The 24,598-nt window shown below is 41.8% G+C and overlaps 1 protein-coding gene across 12 annotated transcripts in view; it reads left to right on the forward strand.

The window, feature by feature from the left end:
- The window catches only part of arvcfb (ARVCF delta catenin family member b), a 266,459-nt gene that overhangs the window by 217,344 nt on the left and 24,517 nt on the right, over positions 1-24,598 (forward strand). For 10 of the 12 annotated variants that reach the window (XM_076890600.1, XM_004567262.4, XM_076890606.1 and 7 more), the window contains 2 exons: positions 936-953; positions 2,653-2,724. In XM_076890600.1, coding sequence (XP_076746715.1) covers positions 936-953; positions 2,653-2,724 — 90 coding nt within the window. The remainder of the gene's footprint in view (positions 1-935; positions 954-2,652; positions 2,725-24,598) is intronic. The other 2 variants (XM_076890604.1, XM_004567264.4) reach the window with 1 other exon arrangement.

The following is a 24,598-nucleotide window of genomic DNA, read 5'->3' on the forward strand; positions in this document are numbered from 1 at the left end:
GCCCAGCTGTACAACAGTAATGGCCGCCATTAATCAGTCAGCCAATGAGATGTGACTACCAGCCAGTGACCCCTGACTTCTAATGGCTCTTTGGAGAACGACATTAGTTTAGGGTTCAGGACAACACAATGCTTAACGTGTACAGAGATTAATAAAGAAGCCAGTTAACCGCTCGGATGCTTTCCGACGTGTAAACACACGTGCAAAGTGAATGATTACAGCCTTCAGACTGTACAGCAGTAGGCTAAGTTTGGCCTCTTCTTCCGTTTAGTGTTGCATTTGTTTTAAAATATGACATGATAATCAGCACGCACTCGTGCTTTGTTTTGGCTAATAGACAGCCTGATTGTTGGCTCTTACTTCAATCTCTTTGAGTACTTTTCTCCCCCTCCCACGCAGTGATTTTAATTTAGCACCGCAAATGCTGCTGCAGTCTCTGCTGTTTTATGTGTATTTCACCTGCCCTCTTAAAGCTGATACTTAATGTTTTTTAAAATCTTTCCCTTTTCCTTTTTTTTTTAATTCTTTTCTCTCTTTCTTGCTTGCTAACCTATCTAAAAACCCCTTTCTCATTTTTCTTTATATCTGACACTTTTCTCTGTCTTTTACTGCCCTCCACACACCTTAAAATCTATCCCCATGGGTCCCAGAGACCATCTATGAACTGCTAATGGCTTGCTATCTATACAAAGCACCGTTTCCTTTCTTTAGTCTTTCTCTCTTTATTTAGCTTATTTGTCAGTTTTCTTTTCTCTCTCACCTTTCCTATTCAGTAACAGATGACTCCTTTTTCTGATAAAAACTGTTCTCATGTATTACACGGCCTCGTGACACAGACACACACACACACAGCACACTCCTATTTCACCATGGCTCTTCTCTCTTCTCCCTGCTTTGTTTTTTGGCATTGCTGCTGCTTCCTTGGCTAACTATAGAGGAATGGTTTAATCAAGGTGAGTGCCCCCCTCTTCAACCTTTCTCATTTTAGCTCTCTCCTCGTCTCCATCCTCTCCCTGTCTTCCCCCACCTCTTCCTCCTCCTCCTCCTCCACCTCCTCGTTCTTTCCCCCTGGCTGTAGAATATAGTTAGAAGTAGTTTTGGGTGTCCTCCAGAAACCTGAGAAAGTTCCAAGGACTTAAGAAAATCGGGGGTTTCATTCATTCCACACACATTCCCTTACCATACCTACCGACCGTAGCTCTGAGCATTATAGACTTCCACCTGTCCCAAACTCCTCAGTTTGTTAGAATTAGTTGGTTGGATTTTTTTGTCAGTCCTCTAAGAAAGGTGAAAGGTAAAACGAGTGCTAAAACCGGTAAGTCAACAACAAATCTGTCTTTGTAGTGTTCTTAAGTGGAGCTTGACTAATCCAGCGAACCAGAGATGCTGAAATGGAAATTTGCACATCTATCCCCAAATTGAACTTTGGTGTGAATTCTTTTAGACTCCAGATAAAATGAATCCTGACAGCTTTGAAGAACACCGCTAACGGTATCCAACTGGAGCTCTTCACCCCTTTCTAGTACACTTAAGCATAAATGTCAAGCTCTGCTGCACACTCAGTTTTTTTATGCATTTGTTTGATCGTTTGTGATTTGAAACTTCTGAGAATGTCAATAATTAAAGCTAAAAAATACTTTATTAAAGCTGCCTGGATCGTGCGCTACAGTTTTCTATTATCTGGAACATTTAAGTGTGCAAAAAATATAGAGGTAAATGATTCTTTACGGATTTGAATGTTTGGGCTTTTTGGGTCTTGCAGACTTTTTTTTTTTATGCTTTCAGACAGCAGTGCTGGTTCTTTGTTTGCTGTGGTGGCAGCGAGGGAAAATTCTGACACCATGGCTACTAGCTTCCCATCTTACCAGCATCTTGTTTTGCAACACTAAAGCCTCATTCAGACATGGATTTCTGTGAATCTGACGCCTGGCTTCATGTCGTTTTTTCATACAAATCGAGCATTTTCACTGTTTACAATCCTGCAGACATCTCTCTCTTAGCCTGTGTGCAAGGAGCATGCGAAGCCACACACAGACCCCGTGACAACTGCATTTACATTTCACTGGAGTCAAAGCTGGCCAAGCTTTTTCCATGTGTAGTAAAAGTCATGTGACCTTTCACGCTTGGATGAAGCCATGATGTCACTTTTTCTTGTTTAGCCAATGAAATAAAAACCATCTTTACCTGAACAACAGCATAAAGTCACTTTAACAGAATGATGACTTGACTTGAAATGTGAAACACTTTATAAAAGGCCAAGCTTGAAATATAGAAATAAAATTTTCCATTGACTTACATTTAAAATATTTTTTATAAACTTTTCTTTAAATAAATCATATATAACTATTTGGAGGAGACAACTAACACTAACTTTATTTGTTCAAAAAAAAATCCTCTATCCTTGAACCTGGATTTAGACAACTGATGTAAATTATTTCCTGAAGGGAAGCAGTTTAGTGTTTGTACATATCATGTTGCTACATCTGTGTACTGTGTGTACATTTAAACACTTGTGCGTTATTTGTTGTTTGAGATGCATTTTCTGCCCCTACGGTCCAAAGATTTTGACATCATCCTCAGCATAACCCTGGGGTCTCTTTTCAATATCCAGTTGTCTGACACTGACGTCCTCGTTTCCTTCCTCTCCTCCAGGCAGAAAAAACGGTGAGAATGACAAAAGCTACGACACATTGGATCTGCCTAAGCGCACAGAGCCATCAAAAGGTAGGCCTTTGTGAGCAAAACATTTTAACGCTAAATCTATACAGAACATCTCATCTAGTGAGTGAGTGGTTGGGTTGGGTGGGGTGGGGGCAAGTCGTTTCTGTGGTGGTCAACAAGAGTGTGGGAGGCCTTTGAGTGAGAAAGAGGCTCTCGGCTAGCTGGCTGTTGAGCTAGCTTTGTTTGATGGTTTTGTGCCTCCAGTGGGACGGTTGATTGTTTGCAGCTTGTGAGAGCATCAATTCTGTAAGCCCTTCTTTTTGTTAAATGCTGTGACAATGCACTGAGGCACAACAGGCAATAAACAGCCTCTGACTGTATACGGAGGCTGAAAATCATCTTTTGTTAAATATGTTGAATTGCTCTGTGCTCAAAGTTGTTTCTGACAGTGCACCTTAGGAGTGGATGGACAGCATCTTCTTTTACATCATGTATGTTCAGTATGGGTGCTGTTGTTATAGCAACGTGGCTCAAGTCTCACGATGTCATTTGTGTGTTGCCGGGTTGCAAAAATGGTGGGTTTGATTCTTGTGAAGGTGTCGCTCATGACTCATCCAGTGGCGTCATACCTTGGTCAATCAGTGGAATACAGTCTGACGTCATATTTTCAGCTCAACTGAGCAAACGTAGGATGCTAAAAAAGTACCTGGTACCAGGTACTTCCACCTAGGAACCAATGTTGATGAGTACCTCATAGAAATGGCGCTTTACTGATCATCTGGCAACCACAGGTCATGAAGGAAACATGTGTATTCCCTATCCAGTTGTAGGTGGTGGCAGTTGCTCTGAAACTGATTGCTAAAGCATCAGTCTACAGACCACACTGTGATCCCCTGGCAACTGCTGGTTGCATTCCAGGACTGGTTTGGCAAGTGGTTTCTGAAGGTTGCTGTCAGTCTCTTGTGTGAAACTGGGGTTCAGGAAGTCACCAACCAGTGTCAAGTCTTGTGTGAGTGAAGTCTAAAGCTCACAAATTTAAACAGTAAACACAGGTGTAGCAGCTCTGCCAGGTAATTTGATTTAAAAAAAAATCTTGGCTCTGACCAGTAACTTCCCAGAGTTTTTTCTGGTTCTGGTTTTAAAAAAACAAAAACACTTAGGTCCTCTTGAACGTTTCAGTTTTCAAGTTTTTTTTAAAAGCTTTTATTGTTTGTGCCATCACGATATAATGACTTAATTAGCAACTGCTGAGGTGCTGACCATCTCCCTGCAACGTTAATCATGTTAATCATTCATGATAAGCCACATTGTTTACAGCAAACCTTCTGCTAATACAGTTGCCAAGTATTTACACAGTGGAAAAGTAACAAGCTGGCATGTCATAACTTCCTGATTTAGGTTGACTACGTTCAAAAGATTAGGAAAGTCGACCTTACCCTTACCCAAAGGATTTATTATCACATAATAACTAGAAGCCACATTGCTTCCACCCTGGAGTATTGTAGAAAATGTTTGTCAGCAACACACAAAGCTTGAGTATGAGATGTCTTTAGCTGTTGCTTGAGAACTTGAGTCAGTGTGGTTACTGGGAAAACATGGTTGTTTGAGGCCTTAATTTCAGTCTGTGAATCCACAAACTGATTATTATTTATTGATCATAGTCAAATATTAAAAGACTCTTATTCTCTCTTCTCTGTTGTCTAATGCATTGTACAAACAGACATGATGTTAGGTAACATTGCAGGGGGCATCATTCCCAGATTTGACATGTGGTTCATGCAGTAGAGTGTGTGTGTGTGTGTGTGTGTGTGTGCGTGCGTGCGTGCGTGCGTGCGTGCGTGCGTGCGCGCGCGCAGGCAGGCAGGCAGGCATAGCCTCTCAGGCAGTTGACTGTCATAAAAGCAAATTAGCCTGCAGTACAAACCTCATCGAGTTAGGAGAAAGATGTATATTTGCTCATGTGTATGTCAGTACAGTACATTACTCTGCAGTAAAGTGTCCGTGGTGTCTGTGGAATTCGCATGCCCTTGTTAAACACCCCTGTGTGGTATTAACACATCAGCACCTTCATTACCAACCACTTAACTTACTGCAGGAACCTTTGGAGGGACCAGCATCTAAGTTTGTGGAAATTGATTTATTCCCTTGAAAGTCACCGCTCCGCAGCTGTACTTTCTCAGAGTTCAGCAACTTTGGGTGTGGGGCTTGCTGTGCTGATTGGCTGACATTTCACCCTGTCTATCTCTGCCACCTCACAGACAATTCTGGTAAAAAGCTTGCAAAAATTCACCACAGTTGTGTGTATCTTTGGCAAGTTTCCTCTGCCAAAGTGGTTGTATCCTCCAGAGTGCCGTCTCGCTGCTCAGATTTACCTGTCACAACATCGGCAGATTACTTTATCTAATGTACTCCGATGCTTGAACAGTGAAAATGCAGACAACCATTGTTCTCAAAGCACCTTTTAGTTACATTAAAAAGTTTTTGTAAGTAGAAGCTTTGGGTACTTTGGATAGAAATGTGGCTAATGTCTAGTGGCAGGCACTCAAAGTCCATATCACTTCCTGATTGACTGTTAATTAGCCACATTAACACGTCAAAGTGGGCCCTCGTTAAACTAGATCACAATTAATTGCTGTGCTTTTCCAAGTTAAGCAGATTTTGCCTTTTTTTAAATTGCCCCTAAAGTAAAGGAAAGTAGATGAGCTACAAGGATAATAATTAATATTTTCCACTGGCTGGGTTTTCATGGGTAAAAGCCAAGCTGCCACACTGCAGCTGAGGATCTATAGCAGCTAGGCTGGTGCTGCGATTGCATTACACAGTGTGGAAACAACTCCCGTCAGAGTTTAGACTCCAGAGAAAGCAATTATCGTTATAGGCCTAAATGTCATGCACAGCTGAGATGAGTGTATGGGTTCGTGTTGTAGAGAGCGGCCCCGGCATTTTCTTGCTCGCAGACAGACAAATCATATTTGACATTTATTAGCTCAACACACAGCAGAATAACAACAGTGAGATGCATGGATAATAAGCTTAATCACCAGAGCAAAACCCACAATGTCTTTTAAAGCACATTTATCACTTTTTCTTCACTGGGAAACATCAGGGATGGACGCGCTTGCTACTGAAAGACTGTAAAAGTCCTCTGGGTGCCTTGTTTGTTTTTTCTGTGAAAATGTGTATTTGTGTGATTGGGGCACATACTCCACTACCCACCTCCTCCACCACCATCACCATCACATCCGCTGGTCACCTGGGGGGCGTTTGCAATGAGGGAGCGAGAGCAGCTCCCAAGGCTGAGGGAGATATGGGAGATTACATGTGTATCCCAGTCCTGATCTGATGTCAGGCAGGGAGAGGTCAATGCAGGGAGCATGCTGGACCTGGCAGTGGGCAATGATTAATCTTGTTTATGTGTGTGTGTGTGTGTGTGCGTGTGTGTGTGTGTGTATGCTGGAAAAAGAAGAAAAGAGGAGACAAGAGAGCAAGGGCTCTGTGGGCATTTTATTTTGACAGCGGTTGTGATTAGAGGGCTGTCTGATGCATGTTTTGAGACAACTTTTTAAAGATACTAAAAGCTTCAGATGTGAATAAGTAACACAACATGCCCGACACTGACTAATAGCAGTTAAATGCTGTACTTTGTGTGTCTGCTAAGTTGTTGCTGGGCAGTCAGAGTACATCAGGTTTTTCCAAAATTGTTCTGTGAAAGCAGATGGCCGATATAACAGAGACCTGAGCTACGAAGCAGGATTTGAGCTTAACTATGTAACTTTAGGATTATTATGAAGACGGTTCACTTCTTACCAGGGTATATTACCATGATAACGTACGGTGTAGACCTAGCCTGTGTGGGAACAGGTTATTTTTCAGATTATGGATCAATAAGCCGATATCACAGTCCAATGATAATTTGAATCTCTGAAAAATAGCCCTCTGATCTGTGTGCACAGATACTATAAGGGCCTGTAGTTTTTCAGTAGCATCTAAAGGCTGTTAAACACCACCAGGGCTGAAAGGATAAAAACTATAACTGTCTGACATTAAAACAATAATTTAACAAAAAATCGTTTGTGAACTTTTATAAGATTGAATGATTTAGTTTCTTGAAAACAAAAGTGAAAAGTTGTGTAATACCTGTAGGAAGTTTGCCCACTGCAAAAGTCCAAGGCTGTAGTTCCAGCATTGGTGTCATTTGACTACAACTTTATGTACTGTGAGCACTGGAAGAGAAATAATGTAGTTCAGGGATTAGAAATAGCTGCTGTGTAAAGTATGGCTTATAAAATAATGTTATATAAATGTCAGCATGACTGAAGGTCGGAGTTATTTATCCCGTCATTAGAGAAGTCCAAAGTTACTGGGGAGGGGAGCTGTAACAAAAGTGATTAAGAATTGTGAAAAGACCCTTTCCATTAAAGAGCCTGTGAGTGTGGCAGCCCCTGAGATGTTGAAACATTTTCCCAGCAGTTAATTGAAACCACAGCTTTTACCCTTAGATTGGAAAAAGGTCAGGAGAGGAGAAGGAGGTGGGAGAACGGAAAAGATGTGAAAGGGTTTATGCAGTTAACTTATAGATCATACTTAATCAATTCTAAAGCATTAAAAGGTTTATGATCAGCCGACTCCTTAGCACCAAGTCCGTGTGATGTCCTGTTGTGCCGATTTGCAGCTGTGTGAGAATAGCACATGTGTGCTGCATACGAGCAAGGACGACTGTTCCAATAATAATGTTCCAATTTGGTTTTTCCAACATATGTGAAAGTGGCTTAAGAGTGGTGAGGGGGGGAAACCTGAATGGAATCTTGGTTCTTCCTGGTTTCTTCCAGCCTGAATAAAATATTGAAAGGACAGAGAAACAGTTGTTAGCTTTCCTTTGAGGAAACACTGTATCCAATTAATTAGACCTTACATTTACAGTCTTCATATGTTTCCCTTTATCTGTGCTCTTATGCTTTACTGTCAGAGTACTCTCATGATGCAGGAGGGTGGAAAGCACCTCACACAGCTGAGGATGTATTTGTGTTTTCAGTGAGCCAGAGCATCCAAAGTGTGCGAGTACAAGAGTTCAGATCATAGCCAAACCAGGACTAAGAGCGTTTTACCTTGAGACATAAAAAAACAAGCTTCAGCCTTTAAAAATCGACCAACTGCTCGCTCAGCTAATAAAAGATTTTTTTTCCCCCAAGTGAATTAAGATAACTTTATTTGTGGCCTGCAGTAAAATCATTCTTACACATGCCTCCGACCACAAATGCATATATTATCAGTGGGATCAGATTGCAGAATGGAAAAGCTTTAAACTCAATGTCATTATGGGCACTTTAAGATGAAGACTGTGTACTTACAGCAGTCATGGGGGGAGTCCCAAAGATCCCATACTTGCCAGTGCATGTCAGAGAACAAACCAAACCTTAGTCCTGGCACTAATACGCCCAGAGGGTCAATCAGCCCCTCAGAGAAACTCAGGCGAGTCTTCTCCAATCACGACATCCCAGTGTTTTTGAGACCCAGCCAAGACTCGGCTGTACATCTGCATCTAAAGGTCAAAGGTCACTCTTTCAAGGATGCCAATATTCACATTTTGGACAGAGAAGACAGATGGTTTGAAAGAGGAGTGAAAGAAGCCATCTATGTCCACTGTGAATGACCATATTTGAACAGAGGGCGGGGCTTACGACACCAACCGTCTGCCATCTATAATCCAGATTCGAGATCCCTTCCCAGACGCCTTAACGCCCACTCACATCTTGGGTCATTTGTTCTCAATAAGTCACATGATAGAGTGTGGAAAGGTGTCAAACCTTGGCTGACTATGACCCACACCAGTTTTCACACCTTGGCTCGTGTGATCAGGGAGAGGAACAAAAGGGGGTCCATGACCCTCTTTGGCTACGTCCACACGAATGTGTTTTCATTTGAAAACGCATCGTTTTCTCTCCGTTTTGGCTTCCCATCCACACTGATACGGTGTTTTACCTGAAGGAAAACGCAGCGTTTTGAAAACGCTCTCTAAAACGAATACGTTTGAAGATGGTGCTTTTGCGTCGCAGTGTGGACAGCGAAAACGGAGACTTTTGAAAACGATGACACATTTTAGTCATGTGATGCAGTCATGTGACCAATTAAACAAAGATAGCAGAGGGCATTATACAGCAGTTGTTTTGTTTGCTTTGACAGCCCTATTAAAGATTAATCAGTCTGTACATGCTTCACGTAGCTTTTCTTCAAATTCTTTAACTCTCACTCACTTTTTGCACATTGTGCTTTTGTGTTACTCGCAGCAACAACTCCACCTCATTGTCAGTCCATTTAAAAAACTCGGTGCTTTTCCTCGACATTTTGCCGCGACGTTTCAAAGAGCCGGAAAGTAAATAAACAGCAGACAGAAATGAGGCAGGCTGAATCTTCTTGCGTTTCACGCATGCGCAGTACTGGAACGTAAGCGTTTTCGGCCATTTCATTGTGGACGCACAACTCTGTGAAAACGACCGAAAATGCTAGTGTGGACACGGAGTGTTTTCAAACGAAAACGCAGTTTTCAAATCTATCCGGGCTAGTGTGGACGTAGCCTTTGAGTCCAATAGGACTCTCCGCCAATTGCTCTTAGACCTGAAGAAGCTTGTTGGATGAGAGGTGAAACGTCTTCCAGAAACTTAAAGAAGTCCACACGTCTTTCTTTCCAAGCTCCTTAGACCAGCGTTTTTTATTGAAGCGACGATTCCCATGAATAATATAGAGACTTCCATCTAGCCAGATCGTCTTCCATTTTCTTTAAAAGTGCAATGTAGTTTAGTTTATTTAATTATGCAACCCTAGGAGAAACATTAATACCTAAATATTAATATTGCATGTTCTCCCCGTGTTTGTGTGGGTTCTCTCCGGGTACTCCGGCTTCCTCCCACTGTCCAAAGACATGCACTTAATGGGGATAGGTTAATTGGTTAATCCAAATTGCCCATAGGTGTGAATGTGCGAGTGAATGTGAGTGCGAATGGTTGTCTGTCTCTGTGTGTTGGCCCTGCGACAGACTGGCGACCTGTCCAGGGTGTACCCTGCCTCTCGCCCTATGACAGCTGGGATAGGCTCCAGCGCCCCCCGCGACCCTGAAAAGGATAAGCGGACGCGAATGGATGGATGGATATTTAATATTTCCAGATTGCAATAGGGTAGAAGAAGAATTATGGAAGGAGCAATTAATCAGAAGAGCTGCAGATTTTAACCAGTTCATCAAATAATCTTAAACTCTTAAGAAAGAGTTTATTAGTGTAATTACCTCAGAGGGAGTGTTTTGTGTATGCTAGAGAAAGCCTCTTAATTATTCTTTCTTTTTACCATCCCTGTTTTTATAGTGCAGACAGAGTTGTAAAATGTGGGCACTCTGCTAATGATTAAATATTAATTAGATTAAACTGATATACTGAAGTGAGTGAAAATATCATTACTTTTGTATGCACTTGGCCATATACTACTAAATTAAAAAAAAAAAGACCCGAGCAGGGTCTCCACCAGCAGTTTGACTGGCAGCGGGGCATTTTAACATTGCCCTCAATTAATTTGGCACCAGTACCCTTCTGTAACGCTAATTGTGAGCCACACATGGAACAACAGAGCTTTGGTTTAGGTGCATCTCTGCACTCACCATGGGTGACAAGTGAGACAGAAAAAGATGTCAAGGTGTTTATATATAAGAGCGAGAGAGCAATGAGAAGCAGTTAACGCTGTTCCCAAAAACCTTCTAGCCTGTTATAGTCACTAATTAGTAGAGATAAGTGGACAGATATCAGCTCTCTAACATTTGCTTTGTTGTTTTGTCCTTTTTAAAGTGTCTTTGTGGGTTTTTCAAGCTGTTTTAGCCCAAGCGGACCTTGGCTAATAACACCAGGGCAGAAACTCTGCAATCATTGCGACTTATGAAAAGACTGAGATCATTCTTTCTGCAGAAAAATGATCAATAGTTAAAACCCTAATACCCTTTTACTGCTACACTACTTGTATGTTTTCATATGAGGAAATGGTTGGAAACTTGGTGGATGTGTTTGATGTGTCAGTGCTTATTCCCACCATGATGAATCTTTTTGGTAATCTGTGTCTAATTTCAAGTGAAGCTTTTTGATCCAAACTGCTTTAAGTATAGCTAATTAGTCATATCTTGACAATAAGGGCAATGTGACGGAGCAATAAAGACATTGGGTTTGAAAAGCTTCAGCGCTTTCCATTTCTCTTTCCACCTCCAGTACTAATTCTCATTTGTCTTGCTCTCTGCCACTTTGGTGCTCTCTCCATCCATGAGAGATTTATTGCACTCCTCTTGTCGCGCAAACCCACAACCCTCGTCTCTCAACCAGCAGTTGAGAAAACACCCGCGTTTACAAAGACGACAACTGTGTAACATGCATCACTGTTTTTTTGTTGTTGTTTTTTTGTTTTTCTAGCAAGCCAAGCATTTAATTTGCGGAGAAGTCTTAGCATTGACAAACAACACTAGTGTGAGCTGTTATTTATTGTATTCTGTAACCCACTTTGATATCAACCCACTGGGGATCTCGATGTGTAGTGTAATGAACACTGACTGTTTTGCTGTCGGAGTCATCTCTGTCTCTGATGCGTCTTAGCTCTTGATGTCGGAAAAGTCAGGGGCTCAATTGAGTTAGAGAAAATAGAGCTCCACTTTGATTGTTTGTCTCTGGTGTTGTCACCTCACATGGAGGAGAAATACTTCACTTAATGGCTCTGTGGCAAGAATCTGATTCTTTTAATCCTCCCTGCTATATCTCTCTTTATGGCTTCAAGTGGTGGAGGAAAAGGATAAAAACAGCCACTTGCCCAAAGGCTTGATGAACATCCTGCCTCAGCAGGGAAATGTGATAAAGCAGATCCATTTTTCAAAATAAGGAATCTTTGCGTCATTACCCTGCTGGCAAGTCTACTTCAGATAAACACAATTCTAGTCAGGAGGAAAAGTTTAGCCTACAATAAACACCTCACCATCTCCCAAATTCCAAGCAGTGGTACCAAGTAGAAGCTCTCTATTTTCATGCCTTTGGAATTTAACACCTCCATAACGAATGCTGACACCTGGCCTCGCTGTCTTCATGCTAGTCCGCAACCAGCTGACTGCAGTGACTCACTTGCCCCTTTGTTAACCACAAAAACGCACCACTTGCTTGTTCCAATTGCCACCCTGCTCCATCTCCTCTCCTGGCGCTACATTTTGCTGCCAGGTGAGACCTCTAATAGTGATGGCTACGTCACGACCATCTAATCCAGACATGCAGATGGCAAACAAAGCGTGTATATAAGCATATAATGCTTGCACAGACACATGGCCGATGCACATTCACACATACTTTCTCACCCTCAGCTTCTTGGCTGTCTTGACACATAGCATCCACTCCGCACAGTGTTGGTTCCAGACTGTCTGGCACCTTGTATCACTCTCTGTCTCTCTGTAGCTGCTGTCGTTGCATTTCTCTTGGCATTACACCTTCCTTGTGCCAAATTCACAATGTGTTGTGTGTCCTTATTATAGTGGATGCAGCCATGTCCAGAGGAAGGTCTACCCTGCTCTAAGAAAAGGACGATTGACTCGGATCGGTTTTATATTTCTGTTCCCTTGCTGTCACAACAGTCAGATGAGACAAAACTAAATTGGATGCAAACAAACAAAACCCCAAAACAGATATTATAACACAGGAGACTTTATATTTACATGGAGTATAACTAAACAAACGAATCCTGGAACCAAACTTAGTCATAATCATGCTCTTCAAGCATTTTCTTTTAAACTGTGTCTATCACTAACAAAAAATTGTGGCAACAAGAGATAAGTGATGCCTTTACATAAAGACACAGATCGTACTACCCATTTACACTTTGTATGTCTATGGGTGATTAAATAGCTGTAAGAGCAAAAAGACAGGCAAGAAGCATTTGAGACAGAAATCAGACACATTGTATCCTAATGTTAAAAGGTGTGAAACTTTCCCCCGTTCCTGGTTTGATAAGTAATATCTGTTGGTAAGAGCCCTGTGAAAGTATATGCTGGGAAGTCTTTCCCTATGGCACATTACAGTGACATGATTCTCCCCGTGAGGTTATGGAGTTCTGTATTGTGTTATGTGATCCTTGCAACCACTAAATTAGATGACACCAATGCCAACTTTGGGCTTTTGTTACATTGTATCCTTCCCACGTGCTTTTGTTAACAGTGTAATTGCCGGTAAGTTAGCTGAACTATATTTTAGACAATAACAAACAGCTTCATATATCACAATCATTAGACCCTGCCATGATGTCCATTGAGTGAGAAAAAGCAGTGTGCAACACCCAGTGAGGGTTCTCTCTTTGAGGTTCTGGCATAGGTAATAGTGAGTAGTTAATGTTTGTTTTTGTTTAATGGAACTTTCTGTGTATTTAGATGCCAACAGATTTGTGATTTTCACCAATTTGTTGCAGTTAATTGTTGTATTCTCACAAACAGATTGCATGTAATTGGCAATTTCATCCCATTAAGCCAAACTGACAGCAGACTGATACCAGACAGACTCCATCTTATTGGCTTTTTATTATCACCCTGACAATGGAAACAGCAGTTTCATTTATAAGGCACGTGCATAAAGTCACTTAAACTTAAAGTCAACAAGCTTAACGCAGAAGATAAATACAAAAGAACTGTGGAGGTGCAGAATGTCTTAAGACTATGAAAACCTGTATCCTCAGAACCTGTTAGAGGTGCCAGACCTTAACTGATGAATAACCTCTTCTACACTGAAATTTTTTGGGAGATTGAGGATTGGCTAATTTTAATGACACACCAAAGTCACTTTCCAATTCAATTTTATTTCAGTTCAATATAATTTTATTTATATAGCAACAAATCACAGCAACAGTGAGCTCAAGGCACTTTATATTGTAAGGTAGACCCTAAAATAATGCATACAGAGAAAAACCCAACAATCATATGACCCCCTATGAGCAAGCTCTTTGGCAACAGTGGGAAGGAAAAACTCCCTTTTAACAGGAAGAAACCTCCAGCAGAACCAGGCTCTGAGACTGTGAGAATGGCAACTGATTGCAAGTAGTTGGCCTCTGTGTTCAGAGTAGCCATTTCAAACCATGCTTGCAATAATTCTGGTTGTGCCACGAGTATTTTCCCGAGTGTGACTGTAGCAGAACTAGTCTAATATAACATTTAAATGTAATTGATTTAGAATGGAGAAATCCCTTCCCATCCTTCTTCCACTGATTCTTGCTCGAAGAAGTCAGTCCACAATACTTCCAGGCAGGGGCAGATGTATTCCTTCTTATTTAGAAGTTGCTTTTGTTCCTTTGTTTTGTCACCATCTTTCACAGCTCACTGAGCTCAGCTGCTTTTTCCACCAGTAGAGACTGCCCTCTACTGGTGTGAGCTATGCTATAATACATTGCCTAAATACAATATTTATGAGTACTATATCAGTTAGAGCTGGGCGATATATCGAGTTTTTAAAAAATATCGATATATTTTTATACGAGATATAAGATCTGACAATATCCTTTATATCGATATAGTCTATGTTACATTATAATTATACTTGTGGAGCCGCAAGTTTGCCTCTCTTTTGTCCACTTTCGTCTTTACGCTACTCGGCCTCGCCTCTCCTTCACTGAACACAACTCCCCCTCCTCCCCCATCGCTTCACCTGCAGGAAGCAACAAGATGGACACGGCAAATCTCCTTTAACGAGTTACTGCGCATCGCCCCGTGCATGGGGCTGGACGGCGTCAATGTGTTAGCTAGCTAACCACGCTAACGAGCTAACCACGCTAATGAATCCTTTCATTTTCTCAAAAGTTGACAGCGCGCCTTATGTATGAATTCTGGTTGTGCTTGATGGCCGCGAACCGATTTTATGTGGTACACAGCACTCAGCAATCTGTCAAAAAATGTTTTAGTACGACTTTGGTAAGCTACGGAGCTGCACCGCTTGATGGATTGTCGGAGCATTACGGCTGAGCCTCGCGGAGTGATACGTACTGTGCTTCAACGTAATATTACCCTACTGTGTATAAGGACCATAAATGGCACCTGTTAAGAGACGTGGTTGCGAAGTGGATTTCAAACTCCAGGCTGTCAGTCACGCAGTACAAGTTGGGAACAGAGCAGCTGTGAAATCTGTCTTTGTTATTGTGCTCAGCGTCTTTTAGTTTACATTTTGACTGCACAATTGTGAGCTTTTTGTTATGCACAAAAACAACATTGTTTTCTTTTATTTATGGAGCATTATTATTTAATAAATGCTCATAATTTATTTTTGAGTAAATTTTATGTACATCTGCTCTATGTTAATAAAAGTGCCTGTGTGACATCTGGGACACAGCTTTGACTAAGAACTCTCTTTTTGTTCTTACTTTATGGCTTTAAAAAAAATATATCGAGAAAAAATTACCAATAATCATCCCACAGATGTAATATTATCTACAGCTACTCTTAGTACCATTGATATTAAGTTAGACTCTTTTTCTCCAATTGATCTTTCTGAGTTAACTTCAATAATTACTTCCTCCAAACCATCAACGTGTCTTTTAGACCCCATTCCTACAAAACTGCTCAAAGAAGTCCTGCCATTAATTAATTCTTCGATCTTAAATATGATCAACCTATCTCTAATAATCGGCTATGTACCACAGGCCTTCAAGCTGGCTGTAGTTAAACCTTTACTCAAAAAGCCATCTCTAGACCCAGCAGTCTTAGCTAATTATAGGCCAATCTCCAACCTTCCTTTCATATCAAAAATCCTTGAAAGAGTAGTTGTCAAACAGCTAACAGATCATCTGCAGAGGAATGGTTTATTTGAAGAGTTTCAGTCAGGTTTCAGAGCTCAGCACAGCACAGAAACAGCTTTAGTGAAGGTTACAAATGATCTTCTTATGGCCTCTGACAGTGGACTCATCTCTGTGCTTGTCCTGCTAGACCTCAGTGCAGCGTTCGATACTGTTGATCATAATATCCTATTAGAGCGATTAGAACATGCTGTAGGTATTACAAGTACTGCGCTGCAGTGGTTTGTATCATATCTATCTAATAGACTCCAATTCGTGCATGTAAATGGAGAGTCCTCTTCACACACTGAGGTTAATTATGGAGTTCCACAGGGTTCAGTGCTAGGACCAATTCTGTTTACATTATACATGCTTCCCTTAGGCAGTATCATTAGAAGACATAGCATACATTTTCACTGCTATGCAGATGACACCCAGCTCTATCTGTCCATGAAGCCAGATAACACACACCAATTAGTTAAACTGCAGGAATGTCTTAAAGACATAAAGACCTGGATGGCCGCTAACTTTCTGCTTCTTAATTCAGATAAAACTGAGGTTATTGTACTCGGCCCTGAAAATCTTAGAAATATGGTATCTAATCAGATTCTTACTCTGGATGGCATTACCTTGGCCTCCAGTAACGCGGTGAGGAACCTTGGAGTCATTTTTGACCAGGACATGTCCTTCAACGCACATATTAAACAAATATGTAAGACTGCTTTCTTCCATTTGCGCAACATCTCTAAAATTAGAAATATCCTGTCTCAGAGTGACGCTGAAAAACTAGTTCATGCATTTATTACTTCCAGGCTGGACTACTGTAATTCATTATTATCAGGATGTCCAAAAAACTCACTGAAAAGCCTTCAGCTAATCCAAAATGCTGCAGCAAGAGTCCTGACAGGGACTAGAAAGAGAGAGCATATTTCTCCTGTTTTGGCTTCCCTTCATTGGCTTCCTGTTAAATCCAGAATTGAATTCAAAATCCTGCTCCTCACATACAAGGTCTTAAATAATCAGGCCCCATCTTATCTTAATGACCTTGTAGTACCATATCACCCTATTAGAGCGCTCCGCTCTCGCTCTGCAGGCCTACTTGTTGTTCCTAGAGTATTTAAAAGTAGAATGGGAGGGAGAGCCTTCAGTTTTCAGGCCCCTCTTCTGTGGAACCAGCTTCCAGTTTGGATTCGGGAGACAGACACTATCTCTACTTTTAAGATTAGGCTTAAAACTTTCCTTTTTTCTAAAGCATATAGTTAGGGCTGGACCAGGTGACCCTGAATCCTCCCTTTGTTATGCTGCAATAGATGTAGGCTGCCGGGGGATTCCCATGATGCATTGAGTTTTGCCTTTCCAGTCACCTTTCTCACTCACTATGTATTAATAGACCTCTCTGCATTGAATCATATCTGTTATTAACCTCTGTCTCTCTTCCACAGCATGTCTTTATCCTGTCTTCCTTCTCTCACCCCAACCGGTCGCAGCAGATGGCCGCCCCTCCCTGAGCCTGGTTCTGCCGGAGGTTTCTTCCTGTTAAAAGGGAGTTTTTCCTTCCCACTGTCGCCAAAGTGCTTGCTCATAGGGGGTCATATGATTGTTGGGTTTTTCTCTGAATTGAATTGAATATATATCTTATATCGCCATCCGGCTAAAAAATATCGAGATATGAATTTTGGGTCATATCGCCCAGCCCTAATATCAGTTAATGAGAAAGCATTTAATACCATTGAAAACTACTGTCTGGATCTGTAAATGACCTGGTATATTGTAATGCCATGATGGGTGATGGTGGAGGAGCATATCAGCCAAAGGTTTGTGGTGTTTGAGAGTTAAATTTATAGTGAAATTACCATTGTAGTACCATAATTTGCTTGTATACCAACATATTAAAAAAGAAATATTATAAAAGCTTACCCAGATGCTAATGTTTTTTCCACACGCCCACTTCCCACCTTGCTGAGATTAAATCTGATTCCCTATCTGCCACACCAGCTGTTTGGAGTGTCATCCGCTGAGCACACTCAGCCACCTACAGCTAACTTGACACTCCCTGTCTTCCAGTTTTGCCTTTGTTGCTGCTAATAAAACACACAGGAAAAAGGACTAATTATAAGAATAGCCAGCGGCTCCGAGCTGACATTTTGGCTACTGCGACTCCCGCTTCAACTACTCAGTGATGAAAAGGACTGATAATAAGGCACGGAGTGAAAAACAAATGAGGGGAGCAAGAGGTTTATGTAAGTGGGACCACCGTGTGTTTTGTTGGAAATACAAAGAGGTTTGCATAATAATGCTATTCCTAGGAGAGCTCATAGAGAGTGACTGTGCTACACATCATTAGTGGAGTGAAGTCCTTGAAGATTATTATGTGTTTTGTGTGTGTTCATGCATGGCAGCATTTATCCACCTGCGTTTGGCAGAGGACAGTGGGGCATCTCTAATTCCCAGCACTTCTCCACTAGCAGTGCATTAACATAACAGCTCTAACTTTGTTTCCTATTCAAAAACCCTCAGTGCCCTCTGTCTCCTCCTACTGTGCTCTGTGAAACTCCAAAAAAGTGCCAGGAATTCACAGTAGCCAGCAACATCAGGCTCTTCAGATGATTAACCATGTCATTCTCCTCCCACATCTCCCCAAACCTGAGCAGTTGGAGTAAAGTGATAATTATGAGACAAGAATGGTTCCAGGAAAGTAGGAGGAAGCACTGTGAGATTTAGTTGCCAATTGGAGCCTTTGTTTGGCCCTGTTCGAGACACAAGAGTGCTGCTTCCTGTTTCTGTGAGAGACGCTTTAATCTAATTAAAAGCAGATTAATGGCGTACTGACTGGCTTCGCTGGAGCTACAACAGAGGCTTAGCGAAGAGAAAAAAGCGCCTCCCTTCAGAATTTGCCACTGTCCTGTTACCTGTTAAATATCGGCCGTAAACAATCCAGATTGTTGTAAACAGGAGCGCCTAAATGCACCCTAAGGACTGCTGTCTTCGTGTACAATTGAATGAGAGGGTCATGGGCACTGGCAGGCGTCCAATCAAACTGTCCCTCCAATGAGGTTTTACTTGCAGTCTGGCTTATGCCGTGCGTCAGGACGGCTCTATGTCTCAGATTACATTGTGGCATTTAAATGACGGTTTCATCAAACACGGCATAAAGATTTGTATTCTCCTTTCGAACAAGTAAACAGAAGAATAGAACGGGTCAAGGTCTCAGAGCTTTAACAATGTTCCTGGGCCTACATAACAGCCGTAAAAGAGAAGAGAAGAAGAAAGGGTAGTATAAGGGAAAGGTTTCTGTATAAAGCGAGAAGACTGAGCGCGTAGAGGGCAACTTGAAAATCTTTTTGGTTTCTTAGCATTCATAGTCAGTGTGTTTGACTGGTCTATAATCAGGAGCATTTTGGATTTTAATGCGCGTGTGATTTGGTGATGGGCTCGTTTAAGCCGACGAGAGTAAATCATCTCATCCTCAGTGCCTTTCATTTGACTCTTATAAGCACACGCAAATCCTAATTCATACAGCTGTCCAAAAAGGGGAGAAAAAACAGCAGCACTGCTTATTGACACACACAAATATACTGTCAAACTCTCCCTCCATCTTTCTCTGATTCTCACACACACACACACGAAGATACGCATGCACTTGCAAAGGACAATGCACCTCACACTTGAGCATAAGGTGATGTTAACTAATAAAGGTGGTGTTATCAGGGTGTTTCGGGAGAGAATATATTAGCTAAGAAAATTGACCACAGCATCATCTGTGCTTGGGTGAAGCTGAAAGGAGCGCTAAATGAGAGATGACTGCTGACACTAACCTATAGTGGAAATCCCTCCACCACCAAACACCATCGCAGCCATCATCATGCATTACAAACTCTGCTCTATTGTAAAGCGATTCCTCTACAATGAAGCAGTTTTTCTACTCTTGGCTCTGCGTGATGCCATTGAGAATAGATATGCTTTACATGGTCATCTCAGGCACATGGCCCTGGTCGTGAGGAAAGCAGCTCCATCAGTCTTTTGTTTTTAAGAAGCAGCCAATCAGAGGGAAGTTAGAAAGCAATGGTAGCTAAAAATGAGTATCAGCCAATATTAGCCAGAGACAATGACAGTGAAACATGATTATTTTTAAAAAGTGTTGTCATGCTATAACTACACATAACAAATATTTATGTTTCATGTTCTCATTAAATTTATTTCATTAAATCACCAAACACTGGTGTCGATGCTGGTCTTAAAATCCTATACTGGTCAGGCTCTAAAAATGAGCTGAGGGTTTTGCACAAATGAGTCTTTTTGAACTGTGAATCATGCAGTTCTGCTCCATTGTCCAAGAATAAAAACATAGAGCTGGAAGAGGCACCAAATGTTTGTAAGTTGAATGAAAATGATCCGCATGCTCTATGTATTGGCATCAAATATTAACCGCTGTTATCGGCAGCTTTCAAGTAACAAAGATAGCCGCACCTCTAGTGTGTGTGTGTGTGTGTGTGTGTTTAAGCCTTATTACTTTCCTTCATCTGGACTGCGGGCTCAGGCCCTCACAGCCCACACACACACACACACACACACACACACACACACCCACCCACCCACCTTAGTCCATCTTCTTTAGTTCTCGGCCTCTATCTTCAGTCCTCGTTCCAGTCACTGCCATATCTCTATTAACCCCCCCACACTCTTCTCAAACAAACACACACGCACACACACACACACACACACACACACACACACACACACACCAGCAGTCGACAGGATTATCTAGGCTTATTCCCGAAGGCTGGACACCCAAACTCCAAACCCCCACCCCAAACTGCAGAGCACATCATTTAGCTATTGCTGCAGTGCATCAGTTTTTCTTATTGTAGATTGTAAATGCCCCCCCCCCCCCCCCCCCCCCTTCTCATCTTGATGCCCTGAAACGATCCATGCATCTCTGTGGACTATTTTCCAGACAGCTGTCCCATTCACCATGCAACATTCATAGCTCAGCTCCACTCAGTCACGATTTTTTGCTTGATCCAACCTTCTCCTCTTTGCTCCTTATACGTTTGTCCTTTCCTCTACCTCACCCACTATATTACTCCTTCCCTCCTCAGTCCCTGTTCACCTGCTTTGTTGTGCCTTTTTCCCCATTCCTCTCCCTTCTCCAAGCATCTGTTTTCTTTCCTCCTTGCTCCCTTTCCTACCCGCCCAATCCCCACTTAGTCTCTCTTCTGCACATTCCCACTGTTCTCCCCTTCTTCCCCTTTCTTCCTTCTCTCCTCGCTTCTCCTGAGCTTCTGTTGCTACGCAATTTCCTTGTGAAATATCTGTCAGATGTAGAGTGGTGTAGTGCGTCGGGAATTGACTGTAAGGTGGAATTTGCGGTGAAAGCACGACATCGCCCTGACAACTTAAGCTTATATTTCAGACTTTCAGGCGCAGGTGAGCAACTTAAACTGCCAAATAAGAAATGGGAAATGTTGCCGTTCGCACGCAAACACATACACACACGTTTTCTCTGTGGGACCTGGACTCCTCGCTCTCTTTACCTTTATTTCTTCCTCTCTTCACCAATTTCTTTCCCTCCATCTCTTCCTCTCTGGCAGCCTCTTGCTTGAGTTTTTGGTTTCGTTTGTGTCTGGGTGAGGACGTGACTTGACTGTGTAAAGAAAGCAGGCACTCAAGGTGATGCTGATACGCACTCCAATCTCAGAAATACACGCGCACACACACACGCCCCTCCACTCTGAAACACTTGATCATCTGACGCTATTTTTGCAAAACATAAACTTACACGAGGCGCGTGCAGGGCTTAGCCACTAATTACATTTTTTTTGCATTTTTAGCCAGTGGCTGTGGAATTAGAATAGAATAGAATAGAATTCAACTTTATTGTCATTGCACATGCACAGGTACAGGGCAACGAAATGCAGTTTGCATCCATCCAGAAGTGCTTTAGTGATATAGATATATTACAATATATATTAGCAATAATATAGATATGTGAGTATATTACAGAAATGGGTCTATTATGGTATGTTATAATGTACACGGTATGAAGTATGTTGTGAATATTCTATAACTATAAGTATGTACAGGCTGTAGTGAGTACAAGCTATGTACAGGATATGAACAGGATATAAATATGAAAAACTATACAGAATATGAAATAAATAACTTTACAGAATCTGGGATATACAGCTATACAGAAATGGGAACTATGCAAGTTGTAAACAGTTGTAGGATTAAAGATTATCGAATGTACAGAATGATTATTTACACAGAGCTATACAGTAGTGACACAGAGCTATACAGTAGAATTATGGGAATTAGGTAAGTATGAGAAGGATCCCGATTTACAAACTACTCCAAGCTATGGTGTCCAGTTTGGCTTTCTAATTCCTGCCTTGAGCACATTACCTCAGAATATTATGCATCGCCTAAATGCTGCGTTATGCTCCATGCGCACTGAAATGCAGCATGTTCATTTTTGTTTTGCCGTTTCTGGCCCAACTGTCTCCAGTGAACCTTGAATGAGCCGATTTGTTAGTGGCGATGGAGAGGTGGTTTCCATGGCAACTTTCGTACCATCTTCGTGTACTTTTTCATTTCTACATATTGTCTGCATCAGTAGCTTAAAGCAGTTTTGGCTCGTGTGCTACGTTTTGTGTCTGTGGCGCAGATTTGACAGGTGGTGAGAGGAGACTGAAAGAGGGTGGAAGAAAGCAAGCAGAGAAACAGGAAGGAGACGCAGGGATAGAAAACAAACGTGCTCAACAGCACACTTCTCTGTATCAATTTTTTCCCCATTTGTAGCCAATGTAATGGCACAGTCAACACATGCATCTGCGGGATGCAGCTGGTGGCTTGTCATACTCCACAGCAGATCTTTATGGGCGACGGAGCTGACCGGCACGACAGGCACCAAAAATGTGTTAACATTAGCTGGGAATTGAAAGCAGCAGTGACAAACTCTGACATGTTTCAAGGGAACCCATTCTGCTTTTTCATTATTTTCTGTCTTGTATATACTGTACAGTTACAGTACAATAGTCAGTTCTCATATTTATTTACATGAGAAAACCTTGAAAGAAATGTAACTGCTCTGAATTGTCAGTTTCTGTCATATGATTCTGCATCCAACCCTAGGTATTACTGTACGTCTCTATTAAATATCCCTGCAGTCTTACTGTTCTCTAATTTAAACCCAAAACATAAAAAGCAGTGCCAAACTAACAAATTACCTGCTCTCAAAATGCAATCAATTTTTTTCTAAAAACAAGGCTAATTTAAGAACTTAATTGAAACATCAGTCATCTAAATAAAACTTGTATGGCTTCTGTGCAAGACTACCACATTAATTAACCCTATTTAAGATATTAAGAATGGAGTTTGACATGAGCTATATGTGTCTGCAGCGCGGTCATTGTTGTAGTTTCTAACATTAATGTGAACATGACACAATGATTCAATGTTTAAGCAGTAATGTGGCACTAATTACAGAAAAGTTCTAATATAGACCCCAATTCTTTTGATATTACTATTAGAGCCTACATTCAATTCTGGACTTTGAAATGGTTTGTTACAGCCATGTATTCACATTTGTCATAATTAATAGAAAATGTAATGTAGCCCATTGTGTTATTATTTCCAAATAAAAGCACCTAGGTACATAACTTTAAACTTTTACAAGGCGTCAAGTATCCAAACCTAGTTGTATCTCTAACTACCTCATGTTTCTGTGTAGTCTCTGACAACTGTGTCTAAACATTGTTCGATACTAATTTTGAAAGCCTTTTGTTCAACAGGAACTTGTTATGAAAGACTGATTCATACTCTGCGCAACTTGGAAAGTGACAAGTTTCACCAATATGTTTTTCATCTAAAGGGAAATAACATCTCCAACCGACAGAAACTCTAATATAAACTAACACCTCCACCTGAGGGCTTAAAACACTATTGCATTAGCAGGAGGGACATTGGAAACAAACAGCCATTGCATTACCGCTGTCGATCCACTGAGAGGCCAGATAGCTGCGAGGCACATTCTTGAGTAAGCCATAGAAAACCTAATACAACTGTGGCTCAGTAGTGAGAAGTCTATCGGCTTTGTATCTGTGTCCAAAGTTCAGTGGCTGAAACCAGAGATATGGAGCGTTTCTGCTGGCCTTCGTTAAAAGAGTACTTGGACATTCTGGACAGTTGGTGTCAGTTCATCTGCAGGTTTTCGGTACCGGTGATGATGTGTCCTCTTTGGACAAAAAGCCCGCAGCAGGACTCTGCTGGCCTGTCAGCACCAGGAAGACCGGATACTCTCTTGTCACTGCAGAAACAGCTTGCTGCAAAGAGTGCTTTTGTGCTAAATGGTAGGAAACAAGCTTTCATGGACCCAACTCTTGGTCTTGGTGGAACAGAACCCCCTGCAGTGAAATGGCACACTGCAGCCAGAGGAAGGGAGTGACAAAGAGGTCTACACATTTGCCTTGTGCCTTAAGCTATATGTTTTCTCCTGTGGTCCACTCTTTCACCAGCTCCCCCTCCCCTTCTCTTTATCCACATCATCATGCCAGTATATCTTTTTGCTCCAAAACTGATGGGTAGCTGTCTAAAAGATGGGCCAGTTGCCACCTTCTGCTTTCTTTGTCATCATCCAACAAACTAAGGCCAACCACCATGTGGGTATGCTAATGTGTGCTGCCCTGGGGCTGCCCGCAGAGATGCCAATCTGCAGCGGGAGCCAACTGGCTATGAGAGGAGAAAATGATGCTTTGACTCCTGGACCCTGTCAGTCTGAAGGGGTGACTGGAGGGTGAACTGCCGTGGCAGACCATCAGCGTGCTCTGTTTTGGCCCCTCTCTGCTTCAGGTCTGCTGGGAGGGAATGTGATCCTACATCACATGTTTTCCCTCTGGCATAGGATGAGTACACTAGTGTATTTTGAACCAGCTGAACCAGACATGGGTCAAATTGATTTTGCAAAAGAGTGTTTGTTTTCAGTGTGACCTACGTGGAGGAGCTGATTTTCACTGTGGTTTGCCACAACAGTCGATTGCATGTACTTTTGTGCGATTTATACGCTGCATTTACATGCATCTCATATTGGTGCCTAATTACATTCACACCTGACATTAAGATGCATCTTGAGCAT

This window comes from Maylandia zebra, linkage group LG12 (assembly GCF_041146795.1).
Source record: "Maylandia zebra isolate NMK-2024a linkage group LG12, Mzebra_GT3a, whole genome shotgun sequence".
Taxonomy (NCBI): Eukaryota; Metazoa; Chordata; class Actinopteri; order Cichliformes; family Cichlidae; genus Maylandia; species Maylandia zebra.